We start from the raw sequence: 21,448 nt of genomic DNA on the forward strand, positions 1-21,448 counted from the left end.
TTTTCAAAATAAAGCTTTTGCCACTAATATATGTGTTTTGATGAGTGGAATGTGAATAAACAGTTAACTAAGATTTAAAAAAAATCAGTTCTTATGTTATTTACAAATTTAAGAGTAGACCCCGACCCGAGAGGGCGCTGTTCGTGACGTCAATCGAGGCAGACTTTGCCTGTAATGCGTAGAGTAAACACAATTGCAAAGTACATGTACGGACCAAGTCGTGAGTTTGTACGTTTCAAAAAAAGATTATTATTTTTTTTCCCGGCAATGCCGACCAGGTGTATTGCTGCTGAATGCAGAAAAACACTTTTTGAAACGTACCAACTCACGACTTGGACGTACATGTACTTTGCAAGTGTGTTTACTGTACGCATTGCAGGCAAAGTCTGCCTCGATTGACGTCACAAAAGGGGTAGGCGGAGTCAGCCCCCCAAACAACTTTATATATTTGTTAAACATATAAATCGTGACAAACAATTAATAAAAAAATTGTTTTATTGTTCGTAAGCATATACTCTTATGTTTGAAAGAAAAAAAAATCTATTTCCAGGTGACTTTAATAGTATGCAAGTGTAGTAATTTGACTTTCGAGCAAAACATCAGTTTTTAAAGGCAGTTTTTTTTAAGTTAAACACTAATTATCGAATTAAATGACATAAACCAACACACAAAACCAATATATAGGTCTAAATATACACCGGACCGTAATGGTTAGATGTTCTAAAACCTAAAGTATAAACAAAATTGTATCAAAAATTTAACTAAAATCTAAACTAAAAGTGTTAAAATATGCCTTCATCGTAGTCATTGGACGTTCAAGAAATATCTCTTGATTCTGTAAATACATCAGTTTGATATTCATTAGCTCGATTACACACTCATCACAGACGCACCAAAGAGATTCAGAACACAGTGTTATAAGATATACCAAGAACCGGGCAACGCCCCCCCCCCCCTGTCTAGGTTTAGCTTTCAAAAAAGCGTAAATCAATAAACTTTGAACATTTTCAGTTTTTGCAATGAAACAGCTTGGATTATTCAATATTTACCTGCAGCCCAGAAAACTTGTGTTTATTCACATAATGAATAGTATTGGTATATGAAATGTCTTCAAATTGTCGAAGAACGTTTCACAAGAAAAATAGTTGTACATGCCTAGATATTTGTAATAAAGTCTAGACTTAATTTCAAAAAAGGCCTCTATTTATATGGGTGTTTAGCGTAAGGGAGTAAAAGTTGGTAAAATTTTAACCCATTTTGGTGTTAATGTGTGAATTACACTCAAAACCATGACTTATAAATGATACCTGACTTATGATATCCTGACAACCTCTGTATGAAACTACAGCAGAACCTGACTATTTCTGCATGTAAAGTAGGAGTCTGTGGTCTGCTATAATGTTTTGTGCTGTTTTAAAAATGTGATATATTTTTCAGGGACGAGGACTAAAAATTCGCCTTGGTATCCATAGTTTTCGGATTCAGCGCCCCCAATTCGGGAAACTGGGTATGTATACCAACTTTAACTCACAAATGCCGCTCGAAGTTACTTTTTTAATAGTCTGGTCTTCTATAAAAGATGTTGGCCTGTATGCACGGGTGTAAACCTCATCATCGTGGTGGTGGCGTCTAGACATTCTGCAGTGTGTTCATAGATACCGATGGTTCTGCTAGTAGTGGTTCGGCCCTAAAAACAGTAATTATAGAGAACACAGGTGCATGGTTATACAACATTACGAAATGCTACATTAAATGTTAAACAGAACTGACAGCAAGTCATTCTTTGCAAATCTAAAGTCAAGTCGCAAGTCATATGGTCAAGTTACAATTCAAATCACAAGCCATTATTGGTCACAAGTCAAGTCTAAACACAAGACACAAAAAGTACTTAGTGGAATATGCTATAGACACATTATAACTTTAAATATAAAACTTGTACTTGACACAAACACATTTTTGTTTTAGTATTAATGGATGATTTGACATAAAATGTATCAACTATTCATAAATACCCCAGACAGTTTTTCTATTCCTACTAGTAGAGAGCGCGTCATGTGGGGTGTTTAAACGGTTGACAATGACCAGCTAGAGCTGTTTATAACCGGTTGTTTTCGGATAGTATTTGTGCGGATTAGCGCACAACCTTGTTCCCCGGGATGATCGATCTCGCCGCGCCCTTACCTTAGCCCATTGATACGAGGATGCATTTCTACGCGCAAAAATACATATCCGAAAAGTGTCTCATTAACAATTAAATGCACCATACGTCGTACATATACAGAGCTTTTACAGAGTTTCCTACTTTATTATGCATTTTAACCAAAATGTTATTTATGAATAGGAATAAAAGAGTAGTGACTCGTTCTTAAAGGCAGTGGACACTATTGGTATTTATTCAAAATATTTTTTAGCATAAGAAACTTACTTGGTTACGAGTAATGGAGAGCTGTTGATAGCATAAAACATTGTGAGCAACGGCTCCCTCTGAAGTAACGTAGTTTTCGAGAAAGAAGTAATTTTCCACGAATTTGATTTCGAGACCTCAGGTTTAGAATTTGAGGTCTCGAAATCAAGCATCTGAAAGCACACGACTTCGTGTAAAAAGGGTGTTTTTTCTTTCGTTTATATTATCTCGCAACTTCGACGACCAATTGAGCTCAAATTTTCACAGGTTTGTTACTTTATGCATATGTTGAGATACACAAAGTGAGAAGACTGGTATTTGACAATAACCAATAGTGTCCAGTGTCTTAAACGGCCGTTTGAAACCTTGCAGGGTCGTGGCCGTGTGATAAAGGCCCTCGCCTTTGGCTTGGGCCTTTATCACACGGCCATGACCCTGCCGGTTTTAAACCGCAGTTTAAGACTCGTCGGTACCCTTTTTTATCCTTATTAAAGCGAGGGCTGATTTAAATTACTTTGAATGAAATCAGCCGACCCTGCAGATAAAAAAGAAAGGGCTTGATTATTTGTATTAAAAAAGATGGATAGTGTTGTGTGTGTAGTAGTCCTAGTTCACACAAAACTTTACAATCCCTATCGTGAGTTTTGAGATGCCGCACAAAATTACTAGTTGTGTTTGGGCCATCGGTGACAGTGGATCCACATAATTTACAAATAGCAGCAAGTATACTTGGGTTTGAAGTATAACTATTGTTCGTTAAATTCACGACTCGAGGAACGATCGCATCCTGTCAGAAGCCGCCACGTTGTGGCCGTCTTCTTGAGGGCGCTATTTAATTTCGGTCGGAGCCACGATCGTGCCCAGCGTGTTTGCCTCATCGATCGTAGGGTAACGCCAATCAATGTGCTGAGCACGAGCGAAACGGGGCCGACCAGACTCGAAGTTGGAAGTCGAAACTGCGAGACGAGCGAAGTCTCTTGCGACGCTTGACGTAAATTGTATTATTTTAACAATTTAGTTCGAAGTCACCGTGTAGCTTCTGACTTGCGTTGGTAACAAGACATGTTAAGTCACAAGTCAGTGCTGAAAGAATACAAGTCAAGTCGCAACAAAACTAGGACAGCGAAGCTGCCATGACGAGCTGCCGATCGCCAGATATAACCAATGACTGACAGAAAAAACAATCAACTGATGATCAAAGGGGTGGAGACATTGACAAGTGCATGTATGAAGTAATGACAATTTAAGGTTTTCTTTGTTTCAGCTCATTTAACTGGGTTTCATCTTTTCATAGAAACTATATGCAAGCAAGTTTTAAATGCGATTAGGGGATTGGCACAGTTGGATTTTGCTTTACAGTTTTAGATGGAGGTCCTATTATAATGAAAGTTAACAAGGTGGTGTGACGCAATAGTGCTGCCGATCAGACCAGGAACACCGGGGCAAAACCATTTTCTTTTCGATAAGTGCACTGGGTTCTTTTTACGTGCGTTACACAACACACGTCACCAAACGCTTAAGATAAAGTGTCTTGCTTAAGGACACAAGTGTCACAACTGGGACTCGAACCCACACTTTGCTGATCAGAAACACCACAGCTTGAGTCCGGGTGCTCTCAGAGTGAAAATTAAAAATTGGTGAAGAGGCTTTCCTCCTACAGTGGAGTGAAAGATGCTACATGACAACAGCTGTTAACCGCCAGGGACACGACATGGTTGTAACCGCAAGTTTACTATAGTCTTCACAATAATATGCAAAGCTTCAAACATCACTTATCGTTACTCATACCTTCGATTTTGGGTGATCTTCCAGATGATGAACACTCCAGTCAGACCAGTCAAACTGAGATAAACCAAGGCGACGGGTATACCTACAGTTATACCCATTCCCAAGGAGGAAGCCCCATCCCCTGTTATAACATAATAATACAATATAGATAATGTTGTCTCAATCAAAATTCTTGTTGAGTCGAACATGTGGAATAAGAAGATCATGAAAAGAAGAAGAAGACATTTGATAATAATAGTAAATAATTATAATCACACGTTCTTGTATAGCGCATTTAACAATAACCGCATCATCAATGCGCTTTACATTAGTACATGGTCCTTGGGCCACTAAAAATCCTTTTAATCTTTCTCAGCTCCCCGGGGAGAAAACAACCTGGGCGACCTTAGCGCTCCAAAGGCTTTTTCTTACACAAAATCAACCTCTACCCTCATTGCAGTAGCAAATTTAGACTGGACGTTGCATCAGCTAATTATCGTAACATTCTGCCTCGAATAGTCAATGGTCTTCCTGGTCAACTAAGACTTGTTCTGGTTAATTCATCCAAAAAGATCTTTGTTTAACACCTCAAGGAATTTTATTTTGAGATTTTGTTTGCACTAATCTCAACTGCTACTCATGCCTACATTCAGTAGGACATTAATTACCAGTTTATTTCTTTTCTTTTTTACATGTTTATTTTAATATGTACAATGTGCTCACTTTATTTGCGAATTTACTATTTTTACAACCCTGTCTGGGAACCCATTGCTTGTACTATTCAAAATTGATTTATTTGACCGTACATGGTAGCGAGTAATGGGGAGAGGTTGATAGTATAAAACATTGTGAGAAACGGCTCCCTCTGAAGTGGAGTAGTTTTCGAGAAAGAAGTAATTTTCCACGAATTTGATTTCGAGACTTTAGAATTAGATTTTGAGATCTCGAAATCAAGCATCTGAAAGCACACAACTTCGTGTGAGAAGGGTGTTTTTTCTTTCATTATTATCTCGCGACCAATTGAGCCTATATTTTTTACAGGTTTGTTATTTTATGCATATGTTGAGATACACCAAGTGAGAAAACTTGTCTTTAACAATTACCAATAGTGTCCAGTGTCTTTAAAACATCAACTAGAGGAACATCGTCAGAATAGACAATGCTTACATGGCGCGATTCCAATAGAAGTATGATCATCGCTTTACGATATGGAATACTTACGGAAAAGTATTTTTTGTGAAGGAAAAAAAAAAAAAAAAAAAGGGCAGTAATAAATATCATTAACGAAACAGGTGACTTGTTCAACTGGCATTTGAAAGTTGTGACGGTTTTTTTTTTTGCATGACAGTTTGTTGGTGTTTCGTAATCGTTTTCTTAACAAATGGCAGTTATATGGACATAGGCCTACATTATAGCAAGTCATGAATAAGTTTAAAATAAACAAACTTACACCAGTGTTATATTACTTTCAAAAGGTTAAAATGATCTAGGCCCCTATAAAGAATTTGTTATTGTTATTACTTTCCTTTGTCTTCCAAGGGAAACAGAAATTTGGCCTCTTAAATAGAAATCTGTCCCCTCAAGAGTCCACATGTACAGTCCAAGTTGAGGGATTATTCTAGTTAACTTATAGACTGCTAATCTAATTCTGCTAAGCACAATTCGGTTGTGCTCAGCAAGTTTTTGTCCTTTTAAGAACAATTAAGCAGCTCTAACTTGATGCAATTCTTATAGGGGGTTTGGTTATTACCTTTGTCACAGTTGTCTCCATACCATTCTGCATCACAGTGACAGATCGCGACACCCCCAGTATCCGAACAGTTCCCTCCATTCAGACAGGTCAAGTTTGCACATGGAGATGGTATTTCTGCATGGAGATAAACAATACACCATGTTTGTATTGTATATACACACATTATTATTGTATTTGTGATTAAACATTAATCTGCAACAATTATGTTTGGTTTCTTTCTGCTGATATAGGCTTTGCTTTATCAATAATTCTCACTAAAGAAGTCAGTGCACACATGAAATAATAAAACATTGAAGGGTATAAAAAAGGGTATTTTGTAAACAGTTTAAAATATTTTTAATAATACGGACATTTATTTATTTTCCCAAACAAACGCACAAAACATAAACATAACATTATAGGTGTTTTTTTAATGATGCAAAGATTACAGGAGGTTGGGATAATATAAGACCATTTTCATACAAATACCTATTTTTTTTTTTTCATTTAGATTAAACAAAACCAAATAAATATATTGTTTATTCTTAGCTTTGTGATTTATTGCATGTATATTTTCCCAAACACTAATTTCTTGAATAATTCTTCAACTGGTATTACAACAGAGGAACATCAAGAGGTATTGCACATTATAGACTTCCTCTTTGATTAGTGGTTAACATATTATACTTACTTGTCTCACAGTGTGCACCAGTGAATTCCGGTGGGCACTCACATTTTGCCCCCTCACCTTTAAGGGCAAGGCATTGTCCACCATTCATGCATTTTACACTACGGCAACTTACATTGTCTACATCTGGAAAATAATGACAGTTTGTTGGTGTTTCGTAATCATTTTCTTAACAAATGGCAGTTATATGGACATAGGCCTACATATAGCAAGTCATGAATAAGTTTAAAATAAACAAACTTACACCAGTGTTATATTACTTTCAAACGGTTAAAATGATCTAGGCCCCTATAAAGAATTTGTTATTGTTATTACTTTCCTTTGAAATAGAAAATCTGTCCAGCATGTACAGTCCAAGTTGAAGGATTATTCTAGTTAACTTATAGACTGCTAACCTAATTCTGCTAAGCACAATTCGGTTGTGCTTAGCAAGGTTTTGTTCTTTTAGGAACAAAAAAGCAGCTGTAACTTGATGCAATTCTTATAGGGGTTTGGTTATTACCTTTTTCACAGTTGTCTCCATACCATTCTGCATCACAGTGACAGATCGCGACACCCCCAGTATCCGAACAGTTCCCTCCATTCAGACAGGTCAAGTTTGCACATGGAGATGGTATTTCTGCATGGAGATAAACAATACACCATGTTTGTATTGTATATACACACATTATTATTGTATTTGTGATTAAACATTAATCTGCAACAATTATGTTTGGTTTCTTTCTGCTGATATAGGCTTTGCTTTATCAATAATTCTCACTAAAGAAGTCAGTGCACACATGAAATAATAAAACATTGAAGGGTATAAAAAAGGGTATTTTGTAAACAGTTTAAAATATTGTTAATAATACGGACATTTATTTATTTTCCCAAACAAACGCACAAAACATAAACATAACATTATAGGTGTTTTTTTAATGATGCAAAGATCACAGGAGGTTGGGATAATATAAGACCATTTTCATACAAATACCTATTTTTTTTTTATTTAGATTAAACAAAACCAAATAAATATGTTGTTTATTCTTAACTTTGTGATTTATTGCATGCATATTTTCCCAAACACTAATTTCTTGAATAATTCTTCAACTGGTATTACAACAGAGGAACATCAAGAGTTATTGCACATTATAGACTTCCTCTTTGATTAGTGGTTAACATATTATACTTACTTGTCTCACAGTGTGCACCAGTGAATTCCGGTGGGCACTCACATTTTGCCCCCTCACCTTTAAGGGCAAGGCATTGTCCACCATTCATGCATGTTACACTGCGGCAACTTACATTGTCTACATCTGGAAAAAAATAAAACACTTAAAAATAAAAACCTACACCAACGTCACACGCCTATGCCGTTTGTGTTTGTATTTAAAGGCACTGGCATCTTTGGTTATATTGTAAAATACCACTTTTCTCACTTGGTGTAAGCCTATCCCAACATAAGCATAAATTAACAATTAACATTGTTTTACTCATTTCTCCAAAATTAAAAAAGGCACCCCTGCAAGTAATATTTTAAGGGAAGCTTTCTATACCATCAGTATCTTTAAATTAAATTATGTAAATCTTTGGGCGGCATGGTGTTTCGTGTCGTATACAAAATGTGCCCAAACCCTTCAAGCTGATGTTTTAATCCACACAGTCACATTATGTTAAAAGTTTAACCTCCACAAATACAAAGATAATTTATTTCTACAGTTTTGAAAAAGCAGTAGAAGACAGATTACTTACATGGCAAGCGTACATTTATTTGGCAGGTTCTGGTTCATTCAGGGAGCAAGGTTTTTTCATTAGAAATAATATGGGTAGAGTTTCTTACTAGGTTTGCAATGAGCTCCATGCAATTTTGCGTCATCACAAGGACAGTACGCCACACCCGAACGGGAAGAACATTTTTCTCCATTCTTGCAGGTCATCTCTACACATGGATCTGAAAAAGAAAAAAAAATACATTAGAGGTTGCTACTCTAAAATTAAGGTCTTTTTGTAAATGCTATATTGTACCTACTCTCTTATTGTAAAAGAGTGAGAATGTCACTCTCTTGTCCGAGTGGTGGCAATCTGTATCACTCTTTTTGAGTGAATTTGGAACGAACTTCACTCTAAATCGAGTTGAAAATACCTGTCTTTCACTCACCAAAAAGAGCTATGCGCCGTATGGCTCTTTGCAAGGGTGGTTCGGCGGCCAAAACGAGTGGTTTTCACTCTTTTACATTAAAAGAGTAAATTGCATTGTTTTTACAGTATTGTGGTGTTCAGGCAATTGTTCTCAATATGGCTGTGATTTATGCTTTCCTCGTTTTTACTGGTGTACTTTTTCTTAGACTGTTTCTGTATGATTTGTTTATGCCATTTTGTTTACTTTTATGCGCCCCCAAACAGGCTGGTCCTAGAGAGAGCGCAATATATATTCACTAAGCTGAACGAGGAAAAGGGATTGGGACAAAATGCATAACTAAATTTGTAAATAATATCATGAACTTTTGTTTAGTGTTTGGAAGTTTGGATTGTACCTTCATACTCGCATTTGGCACCAACAAAACCCTCCTTGCAAGTACAGAAGACCTTTTCTTCTGAGTCAGTGTTGCACACTCCTCCATTCAGACAAACTGGCTGATCCCCTTCACCACATGGATCTTTTTCGTTTGCTGTACGAAGAAAAACAAAATGTATATGCGTTGGTAAACAATATCTGATAAGAATCACTTTAATTGTGTTTGGTTTAGAAACAATCGTTGTTAAAGGCCCTCTCTAAGTGTAAACGAGTGAAAATGTTACTCTCTTGTCTGCGAGTGATGGTGTCAGTTTCGCTCTTTTGAGAGTGAAAGTCATGTTGATAACACCTTGTCTGGTCTTTTCCAAGTCTAGTCAAAGAAAGGCAGAGACCGGTCTGTGACAGTTACCAAAAGTGTCCAGTGCCTTTAATCAAAAATGTTGCTTAACAAATGTCTGAAATGAACATGATACCGTTCAGAAATTGTACATTTGACATAGTAGATTGGCCGGTAACCTAATTCTGATAATAAGCATCAATTTGTTGTGCTAAGCTAGTTTTTGTTCTTAAGCAGCTCTGTGTATAGTTGTATGGAATTCTTATACGGGTCTGGTTCCCTACCCTTTTCACAGAGATCTCCATGCCATCCTGCATCACAATGACATATTGCGACACTCCCATTTTCCGTACAGTTTCCTCCATTCAGACAGTTCCAGTTTGCACATTTTGCATTTTTCATTTCTGGGGGCCAAAGGTACAACAAAGTTCGTTATTTACACATCAAATGGTGATGTATCATCAAACATTACTGCCCAAAATGTGTTTGGTTTCTTTCTGCTGATTGAATTTGCTCTTTGAACAGGTCTCACTATTGTTAGTGCAAAAATGAAAGTCTGAATATTAAAGAGTAGAATAAATGTTATTGTGTAATAAAACTAAAAGGATTTTCACCAACAGACCAGCAACATCAACATTATAATAAATATGTTTTTTTTCAATAGTGTAAAGATCCCAGGTTGGGATAATATAAGCAAGTTCACACAAATGCCCGAAAACAAAAACTCATAATTTTATTTCAAAAACATTTCTCAAACACTAAATTCTTGAATATTCTTCAACTGGAACAGAGAATCATCGAGAGTTATTGCACACTCACTCCCTCTTTGATAAGTGGTTTACAAATACTTACTTGTCTCACAGTATGCACCCGTAAACTCTAGAGGGCAGTCACACTTTGCACCATCACGTACAGTTAAATGAGGTGCATTGTTGGATAGATATGAATCAAATTTGTAACCAGCTAGACCACAATGCACCTAATTCCAAGCTTTACGCGCGCGCCCCAGTATTTGCGATAAGGTCTATGGGGTAGGCATATTCCACCATTCATGCATGTTACACTCAGGCAACTTACAGTGTCTATAGACGATGTGACCTATGTTTACATTCAAACCGCCCTCTGTTAACAAAACACTATATACGTCATGTTTCGCCGGGCACTGAGTTGCGTAATCATAGTAAGATTGCGTACACTTTCTAGCTGGCTGCCAAAACTCAAAGGTTTTGCCCGGCTGTATGCGCGCGAACCATGTTATGGTTTTCGTGTGACGTCAGAGGTCACATCGTCTATATCTGGACACAATAAAACATTCAAAATCAAAACCTGCACTAATGTCGGGAAGAAGCAGTCACAATTAAAAGGCAACTTTGAAACTAGTCCACGTTCCCAAACAACTGCCTTGACTCAATATTTATTGTTTTTTATTCATTTATTCATATTCATTTTTTTTTTTTTTTTTTTACATTCAAACAGCTTAGCCAAAGGCTGAATTGTGCGCAGAGTTTAAAGTATTACATTTTTTTTAAAGATTGCAGAAACACATTATAAAATACAAAATAAAATGTTAATTACATAATGTTGACTTGGGCCAATGACTAAAAAATATATTATAACTAATACTTGCAGGGTTAAGCAAGCACATACAAAAGAGCAAGGAGTAGGGATGGGGACAAAGAGGCATAACAAAATTAGTAAACAATATCATTAACTTTTTGAGCGCTTGGAAGTTTCTAATGTACCTTCATTCTCGCATTTGGCACCAACAAAACCTTCATTGCAAGTACAGAAGACCTTTTCCTCTGAGTCAGTGACGCACAATCCTCCATTCAGACAGGCTTGTCGATCCTGTTCACCACATGGATCATTATCCTTTGCTGTACGAAGCAAAACAAAACGTATAAAGCTTAAACAAACGACATATGAGAATAATGGGAGACCTTTGGACTCTAGGTGGCAGCAGACTCACCAGGTAAGTTTCCATTGTTTACGTCTGAGCGTGCGCACATGACCGAGAACAATGGATTTCACCTGGTAAGTCTGCTGCCACCATGCGTCCCAAAAGTCTCCCACTACATGTTCGGTTTAGATAGAAATCCTTGTTAAAGGCAATGGACACTATTGGTAATTAATCACAATAAGTATTAGCATAAAACCTTACTTGGTAACGAGTAATGGGGAGAGGTTGATATTATATAAAACATTGTTAGAAACGGCTCCCTCTGAAGTGACGTAGTTTTCGAAAAAGGAGTAGTTTTCCACGAATTTGATTTCGAGACCTCGGAATTAGATTTTGTGGTCTCAAAATCAAGCGTCTGAAAGCACACATCTTCGTGTGGCAAGGGTGTTTTTTCTTTCATAGTTATCTGACTCGCAACTTCGACAACAAAATGTTAGTTATTTCATCATTATGTTGAGATACACCAAGTGAGAAGACTGGTCTTTGACAATTACCAATATTGTCCAGTGTCTTTAAAGGCACTGGGGTAGATTTCACAAACTTAGGACTAGTCCAATAGGAGATATTAATAACTGCAGGCTAGTCCCAAGTTACCTATCCTAACTCGAGATAAGACTAGTCTTAACTCTTTGTGAAACCAACCCCTGGTAACTATTCAAAATAATTGTTAGCATTAAAACTTACTTGGTATGAGCTAATGTATAGAGCTGTTGATAATATAGCACAATGTGAGAAACGGATCCATTTGAAGGTAAACTCAGTTTTTGAGAAAGAGGTAATGCTTCAAATAGTAAAAGACTTCAGGCCTGAAGCCTTTTGGAGGTATCTGAAAGCACCAACATTTCGATGACCAAATTGAGTCCACTCTTCACAGGTTTGTTAGTTTAAGGTACACTCTGCATTTAAACAAAAGTGAGAATTGTACTTACAAATGTTGCAATGCCGTCCTCTCCACCCTATGGAGCAGAGGCAGACTGTTTCTCCCTGGTATTCGTTACAGGTACCACCATTGTGACACACTACGCCCTTACAAGTGACAACATTCTCTAGTGAAGGGAAAACACATTATTGTCAGTTTGAGTTCACAGTACTGCAGTGTTGTAACAAAGTATTTGTTTTGTCTTCAATCGAATTCCAAGTAATCTTTGCTCAAATCAAGTCAAGTCAGTAGTTATTTTTTGCTCAAACAAGCCACATGCATATTATTGTTCCATGGGGACATGACCAACATAAATACAATAAAAAAAAAACGTTAAACCGTCAGTTAATAGTAAACAAAACCAAATAATAAAATATGCAGAATAAACTCCCGCCATCCATGAACTGATAATGTTTAAGCGTTTTCCATACCACAGAAAGGTCCATAGTGTTGATCATCACAGACGCAGTATGTGTCATCGATTGTAGTGCTGTTGTGGTAACAGGTTCCGCCATTCATACACGTTACGTTGGCACACTGTGATGGTCCAAGTGATTCTGGGGGAAAACAATAAACACATGTGTAACCCTTACCAAACTTGACTGCTATAATAGCATATGAACAGCATGCGCACAGCAGCATGTGAGGTGGCATGTAGGCCTACATGCTATCATGGCATGCCAAGTAGCCATTATGACAATCGCCCTCCCATAAAGGTATATGGTCCAGCCTAAAAAAAAACAAGGATGTTCAACTTGCACCGGGCATTGTTAGAGGGAAAATAAGCGTTTGTACTTTCATCAGCCGTCTCGAGAAGGCAGGGTTTCATACAGCCCCCCCCCATACTAGATAGTGGAATGTTCCAGTCTAGAATATCAAGGATGCTTAGCTTGCTCGACAAGGCAGGGTCTTATACACCTTGCCCTCCCATGTAAGCTTGTGGAATGGTCCAGTATATCTAGGATATTAAACTTTCCCCGGGCATTATTAGAGGAACACAAAGCGTTACTTTCAGGCGTCTCGAGAAGGCAAGGTCTCAAAAAGGTCTTGCCCTCCCATGTAAGAAAGTGGAATGGTCCAGTCTAGAATATCAAGGTAGTTTTTTGTTGTGCTCCGGGCATTGTTAGTGGGAAAACAAACGTTACTTTCAGGCGTCTCGGGAAGGCAGGGTCTCATAGCATGCTTACCTTTAAAGCAATCGTCACCACTGCGACCATCTTTGCAATCACATTGCCATTTTTCAGCATCAATCATACTGCAGTGGCCATGATTTTTGTCACATGAGTCGTTCAAGAGACAGAAATCTTGGTATTCTGCAATTTAAAGAATAAACAATTGAAGTAACTTTAGGAAACTATCAAATTAACAAGATACACGGTTTTAATAAACCGAAAATTATTCACCTCATTTTTGGAAAATGCTATGAACCTAAGCGGAGGAAAAGTTATATAGCTCAACCAGTAGTTCGTATGAACTAGACGAACCCAAGTCGGACTTTCGCCGAGTCCTTGGTGGCATACTCACTGCACCCATAAACAGTGCCAGCTTTTACTGTCAGTAGGCTTTGGTGTGCGCCCTCAATCGCCAGGAAAGCCAATTGAGTTTATTAGTTCCACCAGGACCCCCTCCCCCAGACTCTAACCCTCAGAATTGCTGCTTTCAAATATTTCTTAGGAAATACTGTTGCTTTAAACAAAATTCTAGAGAAAATTCGGCTGCCCTGAAAAGTTGCTCTCATGCTGCCATCCCATTTTTTTAAAAGAAATTCTGCTGCCCTTAAAAATGTTCTTAGGAAAATCTGATGCCCCCCAAAAAGGTGTTCTTGTTTCGATTTACACTTGAATTGAACATCTCAGATCTTTCAACAAAAGAAGTCATACAACTTTTCACCACCTCTTATAAAACCCTTGTTTAAAACGGGAAGGTACACGTTTGGTAGTTGTCAAAGACCAGTGTTCTCACTTGGTGTATCCCATCATAAGCATAAAACAACAAGCCTGTGAACATTTGGGCTCAATTGGTCATCGAAGTTGCGAGAAAATGATGAAAGAAAAAACACCATCGTTGGGCGAATTTGTGTGCTTCGTGCTAGGAATAAAAGACTTCTAGCTAGAAGTCTTTAAATATTTTAGTAAGAAATTAACTCTTTCTCAAAAACTACGTTACTTCAGAGGGAGTCGTTTCCCACAATGTTTTATACTATCATAAGCTCTCCAATGCTTGTTACCAAGTCAGTTTTTAAGTTAATATTTTGTCTATCGACAACTCCTCGGAATACTTATAGAATTCTTAGAAAGTTAGAAACAAACTATAAACAAAGTCATGTATCCACATTCTGAACTAAATTATGACATGAAAGAGCGTCACCTGCAATCACCAAGCACCGAGTCTATGTATAGTCAAAATGTAGAGGGCGCATTCCAAAAGGGGTAAGGCTACTTACGGCATCTGTCACCAGCAAACTTTTCAGGACAGAAACACACTGGGCTTCCTTTGATATTCAGGCAAGTTCCATTCTGCTTACAGTAACCATAGTAACACAGATCAGTTGAAACAGGCGCTAAATTCGGATATTGGGATAAAAGATAGACAGTCATGCAAGCTATAATTGCAAAAGGTGGAAGGGATAGTAGTCCCCGTGGTGGTTGGAGCACATTCATGACACCCTATCAAAAGCATTGGGGAAACATCTAGATGAACTATAGGGATACTTGGAAGGCGAGGTGTTGCATAAGGCGATGCTTTTGGGAACAGCGAGGATCATCAAACTCGTAGACTGATCCTGGAGATCTAAGGCTATAGACTGTAGCCTGGCACAGAGAAACAAAAATTATCTTTCTTTTTTCATGTTGATTAAAGATGAAATAGTATTAATAACCTAATAATGATAACAGTAATGAAAACTTGGCGCGTCAATCCACAAGTTGGCTCTGACACAATCAAGAACATCTACATGTACAGTAATTATAAAGCGAAACTTAAGATTTAAATAAGCAAATACAATTGTTTCAAAAGGGTAAAATTAATTATAATATTTCTATAAATTGACACGACAGAATTGTAAGAAGAAAAACTTAAAGGCGTGGACACTGTTGGTAGCTACTCAAAATATTTTTAGCATAAAACTTCCTGGTTACAAGTAATGGAGAGCTTTTGATAGTATAAAACTTAGACTTATATTGTTAGAAACGGCCCCCTCTGAAGTAACGCAGTTTTCGAGAAAGAAGTAATTTTCCACGAATTTGATCTCGAGACCTCAAACTTAGAATTTGAGGTCTCGAAATCAAGCATCTGAAAGCACACAACTTCATGTAAAAGGGTGTTTTTCTTTCATTATTATCTCGCAACTTCGACGACCAATTGAGCTCAAATTTTCACAGATTTGTTATTGTGTGCATATGTTGAGATACACCAGGTGAGAAGACTGGTCTTTGACAACTACCAATAATGACCAGTGTCTCACAGATTTACATGCAACTTTCAAGATCTAGTGATTATAATAGTTATAAACATCCATTGAAATATTTCTGTCTGAAATGTCATATTTTATTTGATGAGAAATAAATAAAACTATTTTCCCGATTGGAGTTTATCGCTCAGTGAGCGTTTTGTTAAATTTTCTTTTCAGACGATGTCACTCATGCAAAATTTGTAATTGGTTGTTCATATTTTCTCGTGACCCAGATGGCAAATCGATCTCAATCTTCAGGTTTGTCAGTTTTTGTATATGATGAATTACATAAAGTGCTTTCACTGCCAGCAACTGTTTTGTTAGCCAATATAAAAGTGTAATGTCCCTTAAAATACTTGACTGCAAACATGAGACTTCAGGGCAACTTCAATTTGGGATATGAAATAGGTGAGTCTATACTTGTAATGGTGATGTGTCCATCTGTAAATAATTAGGTATTCAACAGGGTTAGAATTGTAAAGAAATATTTGTAGAAACATCAAACACATTCCGTTTGCATTCGGTTTATCCGAAGAAAAAATAACACTCGGCTCTGCGAAGGAATGAAAGTAACTATTGTGGGTTAACTTTACTTGTGATGGTAATTTTTTTCCAGAGGTGTGGCGCAGCGTGTGAGAAATATCGGCCACTCAGTGACTTATTGGATATGGGCTCAAAAGGGGTTAACGTTGTAAGAAATGTATTAAAGTCTTAAAGGCAGTGGACACTATTGGTAATTACTCAAAATAACTATCAGCATAAAACCTCACTTGGTAACGAGTAATGGGGAGAGGTTGATAGTATAAAACATTGTGAGAAACGGCTCCCTCTGAAGTGACGTATAGTTTTCGAGAAGGAAGCAATTTTCCGCGAATTTGATTTCGAGACCTCAAAGTTAGAATTTGTGACGAGGGTGTTTTTTTTTCTTTCATGAATATCTCGCAACTTCGACGACCGATTGAGCTCAAATTTTCACAGGTTTGTTATTTTATGCATATGTTGAGAACACCAACTGTGAAGACTAGTCTTTGACAATTACCAATAGTGTCCACTGGCTTTAATATGTAGGATTTGAAACTTTGCATGGTGGAGATAAGATATAGAAGAGTTTGCGGTACCCTAGACGCATTAGAGAGGCCATCGAGATCCACAAGCATGACACCGTACCCCAAGACATCGGCTTCCACATCAGCAACATCTGGCTCCCCCTTCTCCCGACCAATGGATCTTCTATATCCACGGTCACCCCCTAGGCCCCAACTATTAGACTGCTTTGGGTCATCTATACCCTCAGTCACCTAGGCCCCACACCCTCACTGTCCCCTGTGCTTGTTCCTACTGACACGGTTCAGTGAGCACACACACCCCACACAACCCCCAAGGCTCCACAACAGGTTTCACCACGCATCATCGAGTTCACTTCCCGCCTACATTTCCCGCCTTCGTGCATCACCGCTGATCCACCGCCTAGTACTTAAGCAGCATGCAGCATCAGAGTCCAGCATTCTCCAGAAGACGATCAGAGCATACTGATCGAAACGTCGAGTTAACCCAACGGTTCTTTTCAGAACCACCCCAACTCATTTAGATTGTTATTACATGGTGTTACCGCAAACTCTTCTATATGGCTTTAATATGTATGTCAAGTTTTTTGGCAATGACGAATCCCCACTCACCGCGAACAAAGATGTGTTTAGTATAAACTATACATATTGCAGTTTCAGCTTCATGAGGGTTTCAAGTTTGTGCGAGAAAAAAAAGTGAAAATCACAAGGCAATGTTTTCAGGAGAGTCGCATTAGTACCAGGTTGTTTATGCTAAATTTCTTGCCCATTGTTTATGTTATTTCTTTAGATTTTTTTCGTGACTTTTTAAAATATTTTGTTTTTTAATACTACAGCACCTCAGCAAATAATATTTTAAGGCAAGCTTTCTACCATCGTCATCTTCAAAACATGTAGGTTTAATTCAAATCTATAGACACTGTGCTTTGTACCGTATGCAAAAAACCTGAATAAATTATAATACACATTCTATTCGATAAAGTATTCGTTTATTGTTGATTTGTTTGTTAAAAACCCAACAAGGCAGCCAATGGATAAAACGCGGACATTTAAAACATCAACAAAAATAAGATAAAATGAAGGCTAGTAATACAAGTAATCATGGCAAAACAAAAAACAGTAAATGTGGAATTGTCTCTACTATGAAGACAACATTTTTAAAGTCACCTGGAAATAGAATTGTTTTTCTTTCAAACATAAGAGTATATGCTTACAAACAATAAAACAATTTTTTTAATAATTGTTTGTCACGATTTATATGTTTAAAAAATATATAAAGTTGTTTGGGGGATGACTCCGCCTACCCCTTTTGTGACGTCAATCGAGGCAGACTTTGCCTGCAATGCGTATAGTAAACACACGTGCAAAGTATATGTACGTCCAAGTCTTGAGTTGGTACATTTCAAAAAGTGTTTTTTTTGCTTTCAGCAGCAATACACCTGGTCGGCATTGCCGGAATAAACAATTTTTTTTTTGAAACGTACAAACTCACGACTTGGTCCGTACATGTACTTTGCAATTGTGTTTACTCTACGCATTACAGGCAAAGTCTGCCTCGATTGACGTCACGAACAGCGCCCTCTCGGTCGGGGTCTACTCTTAAATTTGTAAATAACATAAGAACTGATTTTTTAAAACCATAGTTACCTGTTTATTCACATTCCACTCATCAAAACACATATATTAGTGACAAAAGCTTTATTTTGAAAAAATACCACTTCCAGGTGACTTTAAACAATACAAGGAAATCATAATGCACATTTCGATAGGCAAAAATATAAACAATAACAAAAAAGCACTGTAAAAAGAAATAAAGGAGAAACGTAGTAACTGAAGTAATTTAGTAAAGAGTAAATTAAACTAACATATTACATTACTTAGGCCTGAAGCCTTTTATATTTACTTAAGCCATCAGCTGAATGCACAAAAGCATGTGTACAACACGGGTGTTTTTTACACGCGGGCTCTAGACTCCGTACTTTATCGTGCTCCAAGAAGAGCGTCTTTGCACCAAGTGAGGGCCCCTTGCCAGTACCCCAACCCAGCCGGGCGAGGGCCCCGGTGCCTTCCTTTGTAGTTGTTTTATGAAGGACCGTGGCTTCAGTGCAGGCTGGTGGGGCACGGAGCGCCGCTGGCCCCCATGAGCACTCACCCACGAAAGCACAATACTTTGCAGTGTTCCGAGAAACCGCTTTTGCCACCGGTGCATTTTGCACCAAGTCAGGGCCGCGTGTTAGGCCCCCAACCCAGCCGAGCGAGAGCCCATCGCGCTGCGGCAGTTGTGCCTGAATAACTTATCATGTATTCGGTGCATGCTCGTCGGCACGGAGCGCCGCTGACCCCCACGGCCGGTCCCCTACTTTGCCGTGCTCCGAAAAGATCTTGCATAATGTCAAATGGCCGACCGATCAAAACATTAGGGGTACATGTTTGTCAGTTTTTGTATAAAATGGTGGATTAATTGCATATCCACTGCCACCAACTGTTTTGTTAGCGAAAACCATAACCACCAGACTTTGACTTTGATGCTCCTAACCTCTCAGGCAAGACAACCTACATGGCAGGTGGTGCGTGGAGCGAGGCGTGATAACCCACAAGTCGTCAAATTTTCGTTGTTTGAGCTTGAACACCTTTTGAGTTTCGTTGCGGTAACTTTTGAAAGCAAGGTGAGTTCTGCCTCCCTCTTTTGCCTCATAAAGTAAACATGAGGTTGTTGCTTTACTAGACGGGGTGAAGTCCATGTGTTGGAGTCATTTCATACAGACATACAACTTCAACAACTGGGGTGTTAAAATTTACATATTGGTGTTGTCACATACAGAAAAACAAAAATCACAGTTCACACCATGTTTGTATCCCTTTGTTTTAATAACACTAATACAAACACAATTACATACTTACGACTGTTAGACTCTGATCAATAATAAAATGCCATACAAATTTCAATCAACATCTGATTCTTATAATGGCGCTTTATCATACCCAGAAGGTGTTTACGTTTTGGAATTTTTTAACCTAATCACTTACATGACACCCTGTGATAATTTAGAAGGTGCTGTGCTACCTCTATGCAGCAAATCAAACAAAGAGTATATACTGGTCAATTGGAATGTGGTGGTAATGAAAATTCCAGTAGAAAGTTAAGAGGAAAGTATGTTCTCTGGATAACGCATTAGCTAGTATAGATTGGGCCGTGAGTACCCTGTGAGGGAGCCTTTCGAATAGCCATTGTATTCTGTAAAGAGATCAAACGAGAGTTTTGTTTTCCTTCGAATTCCTCCGTCTCGGTATTTAAGACGAGGAAAGGGCATTGGTTTAGGTCTCTGTCCTTACTCTATGGTTTAGGCACATGGGTGCAAGACGAGAGACGAAGTCACGCCGGACAACTCGGGGCCCATTGCCAAGAGGGAGGGGGTATCACTATACTCAGCTGTGTGTGCCATGAGAGCTTTTAAGGCAGAGAACTGGAGAAAAATGCTGATTTTCGACCTTGCAGCCTCATCATATCCGCCAAAACCAGTTATAAACCTGTGAGTACATTTATTGACGCCAATCCATTCCTTTTAAGTATGGTTTCGCATTAATTGTCACCGATCTTATCAAAACAAAAAAATGCACTTGGAAGTTTGGAGAATGTTTAGAAAACTCGTGTGAAACGGGCTTTTGAGTGACTGTATAATTATTAACTGTGATGTACATTTCAATAATTTATTATTGTAAACATCTCAGTATCAAATTATGAGATTGTGGAAATTGCAGGCCGACAGCTAAACTGTATTGATCTAGATGTGAATTTATTAATTGGAAAAAGAAAAACAAGTTTATGCACAATGTTGTTCAACTTGAGACGGCGGACTGAATATTTATTGAGCACTATTTGTCAAAGGAACATTACAGAATTGGTTTGGCTGACAAAACAGTTGCTGGTAATGTGTCTCTCTCTACGTGTGCCTTTCTTTCGGTTTATATCTTTACATCATTACTTCAGAGTCTAATTTTAAGTTTAGAGTCATATAGTCTTTCGACACAGTGTCGTACTCTGCCCGGCCTTCTGTTAGCCCTCAGCTAAGCACACCGAGTAAATGTCGGTGTGTCTCAGACGCCAGATAAAAATGATTTTGCAAAACTCAGTAACTATGGCTTGATAAACTGTATACTATAAGCAAATACAAGAGTTCTCGATAACTCAATCGTCGAGGCTGACATAGTTCTCTCATCGAAAAAAACTCAAAGTGCAATGTCACACACCTAAATTAACACAAAATAACTCCCGCGGTAAGATCTCGTGACTTGCACGCATTCCAAATCTCAAACATAAAATAACTATTGGTCCGATGCCTTCTTGGCCAATCAGAACATTTAAACGGTCCAAAATTTAGCTAATCTTCACAAAACTTACACTTGAACAGAAAATGCCAATGTTATGATGGTGGCGCTTTTGGCCATAACTTTTTAAAACCTTGTTTCTTCCTGTAATATACAACTGCAAGCAACAAACTGATATCACTCCGTGACACAGTGTAAGTACTTTTTGTAATCCACCAGATATACAAACTGACAAACCTGTTAGAAATTAATAGTGGAACCGATTCACAGTTTTGCATGACAGTTGTGTAAAGTTTCGTGAAATCG

General features: G+C 38.0%; 1 protein-coding gene across 1 annotated transcript; it reads right to left on the reverse strand.

The window, feature by feature from the left end:
- Nucleotides 1-357: 357 nt before the first annotated feature.
- On the reverse strand, nt 358-20,045 carry LOC139938232 (protein lin-12-like). The gene is made up of 16 exons (XM_071933641.1): nt 20,018-20,045; nt 19,844-19,882; nt 14,745-14,861; nt 13,489-13,614; nt 12,733-12,858; nt 12,312-12,428; nt 11,165-11,299; nt 9,707-9,826; nt 9,105-9,239; nt 8,411-8,521; nt 7,764-7,886; nt 7,094-7,210; nt 6,595-6,717; nt 5,922-6,038; nt 4,193-4,313; nt 358-1,687 (listed from the first exon to the last, which is right to left on the reverse strand). Exons 1-16 carry the CDS (start codon nt 20,043-20,045, stop codon nt 1,630-1,632), a joined length of 1,713 nt encoding a protein of 570 aa, XP_071789742.1. The 3' UTR covers nt 358-1,629.
- Nucleotides 20,046-21,448: the final 1,403 nt, after the last annotated feature.

Source organism: Asterias amurensis, chromosome 6, assembly GCF_032118995.1.
Source record: "Asterias amurensis chromosome 6, ASM3211899v1".
Lineage (NCBI taxonomy): Eukaryota > Metazoa > Echinodermata > Asteroidea > Forcipulatida > Asteriidae > Asterias > Asterias amurensis.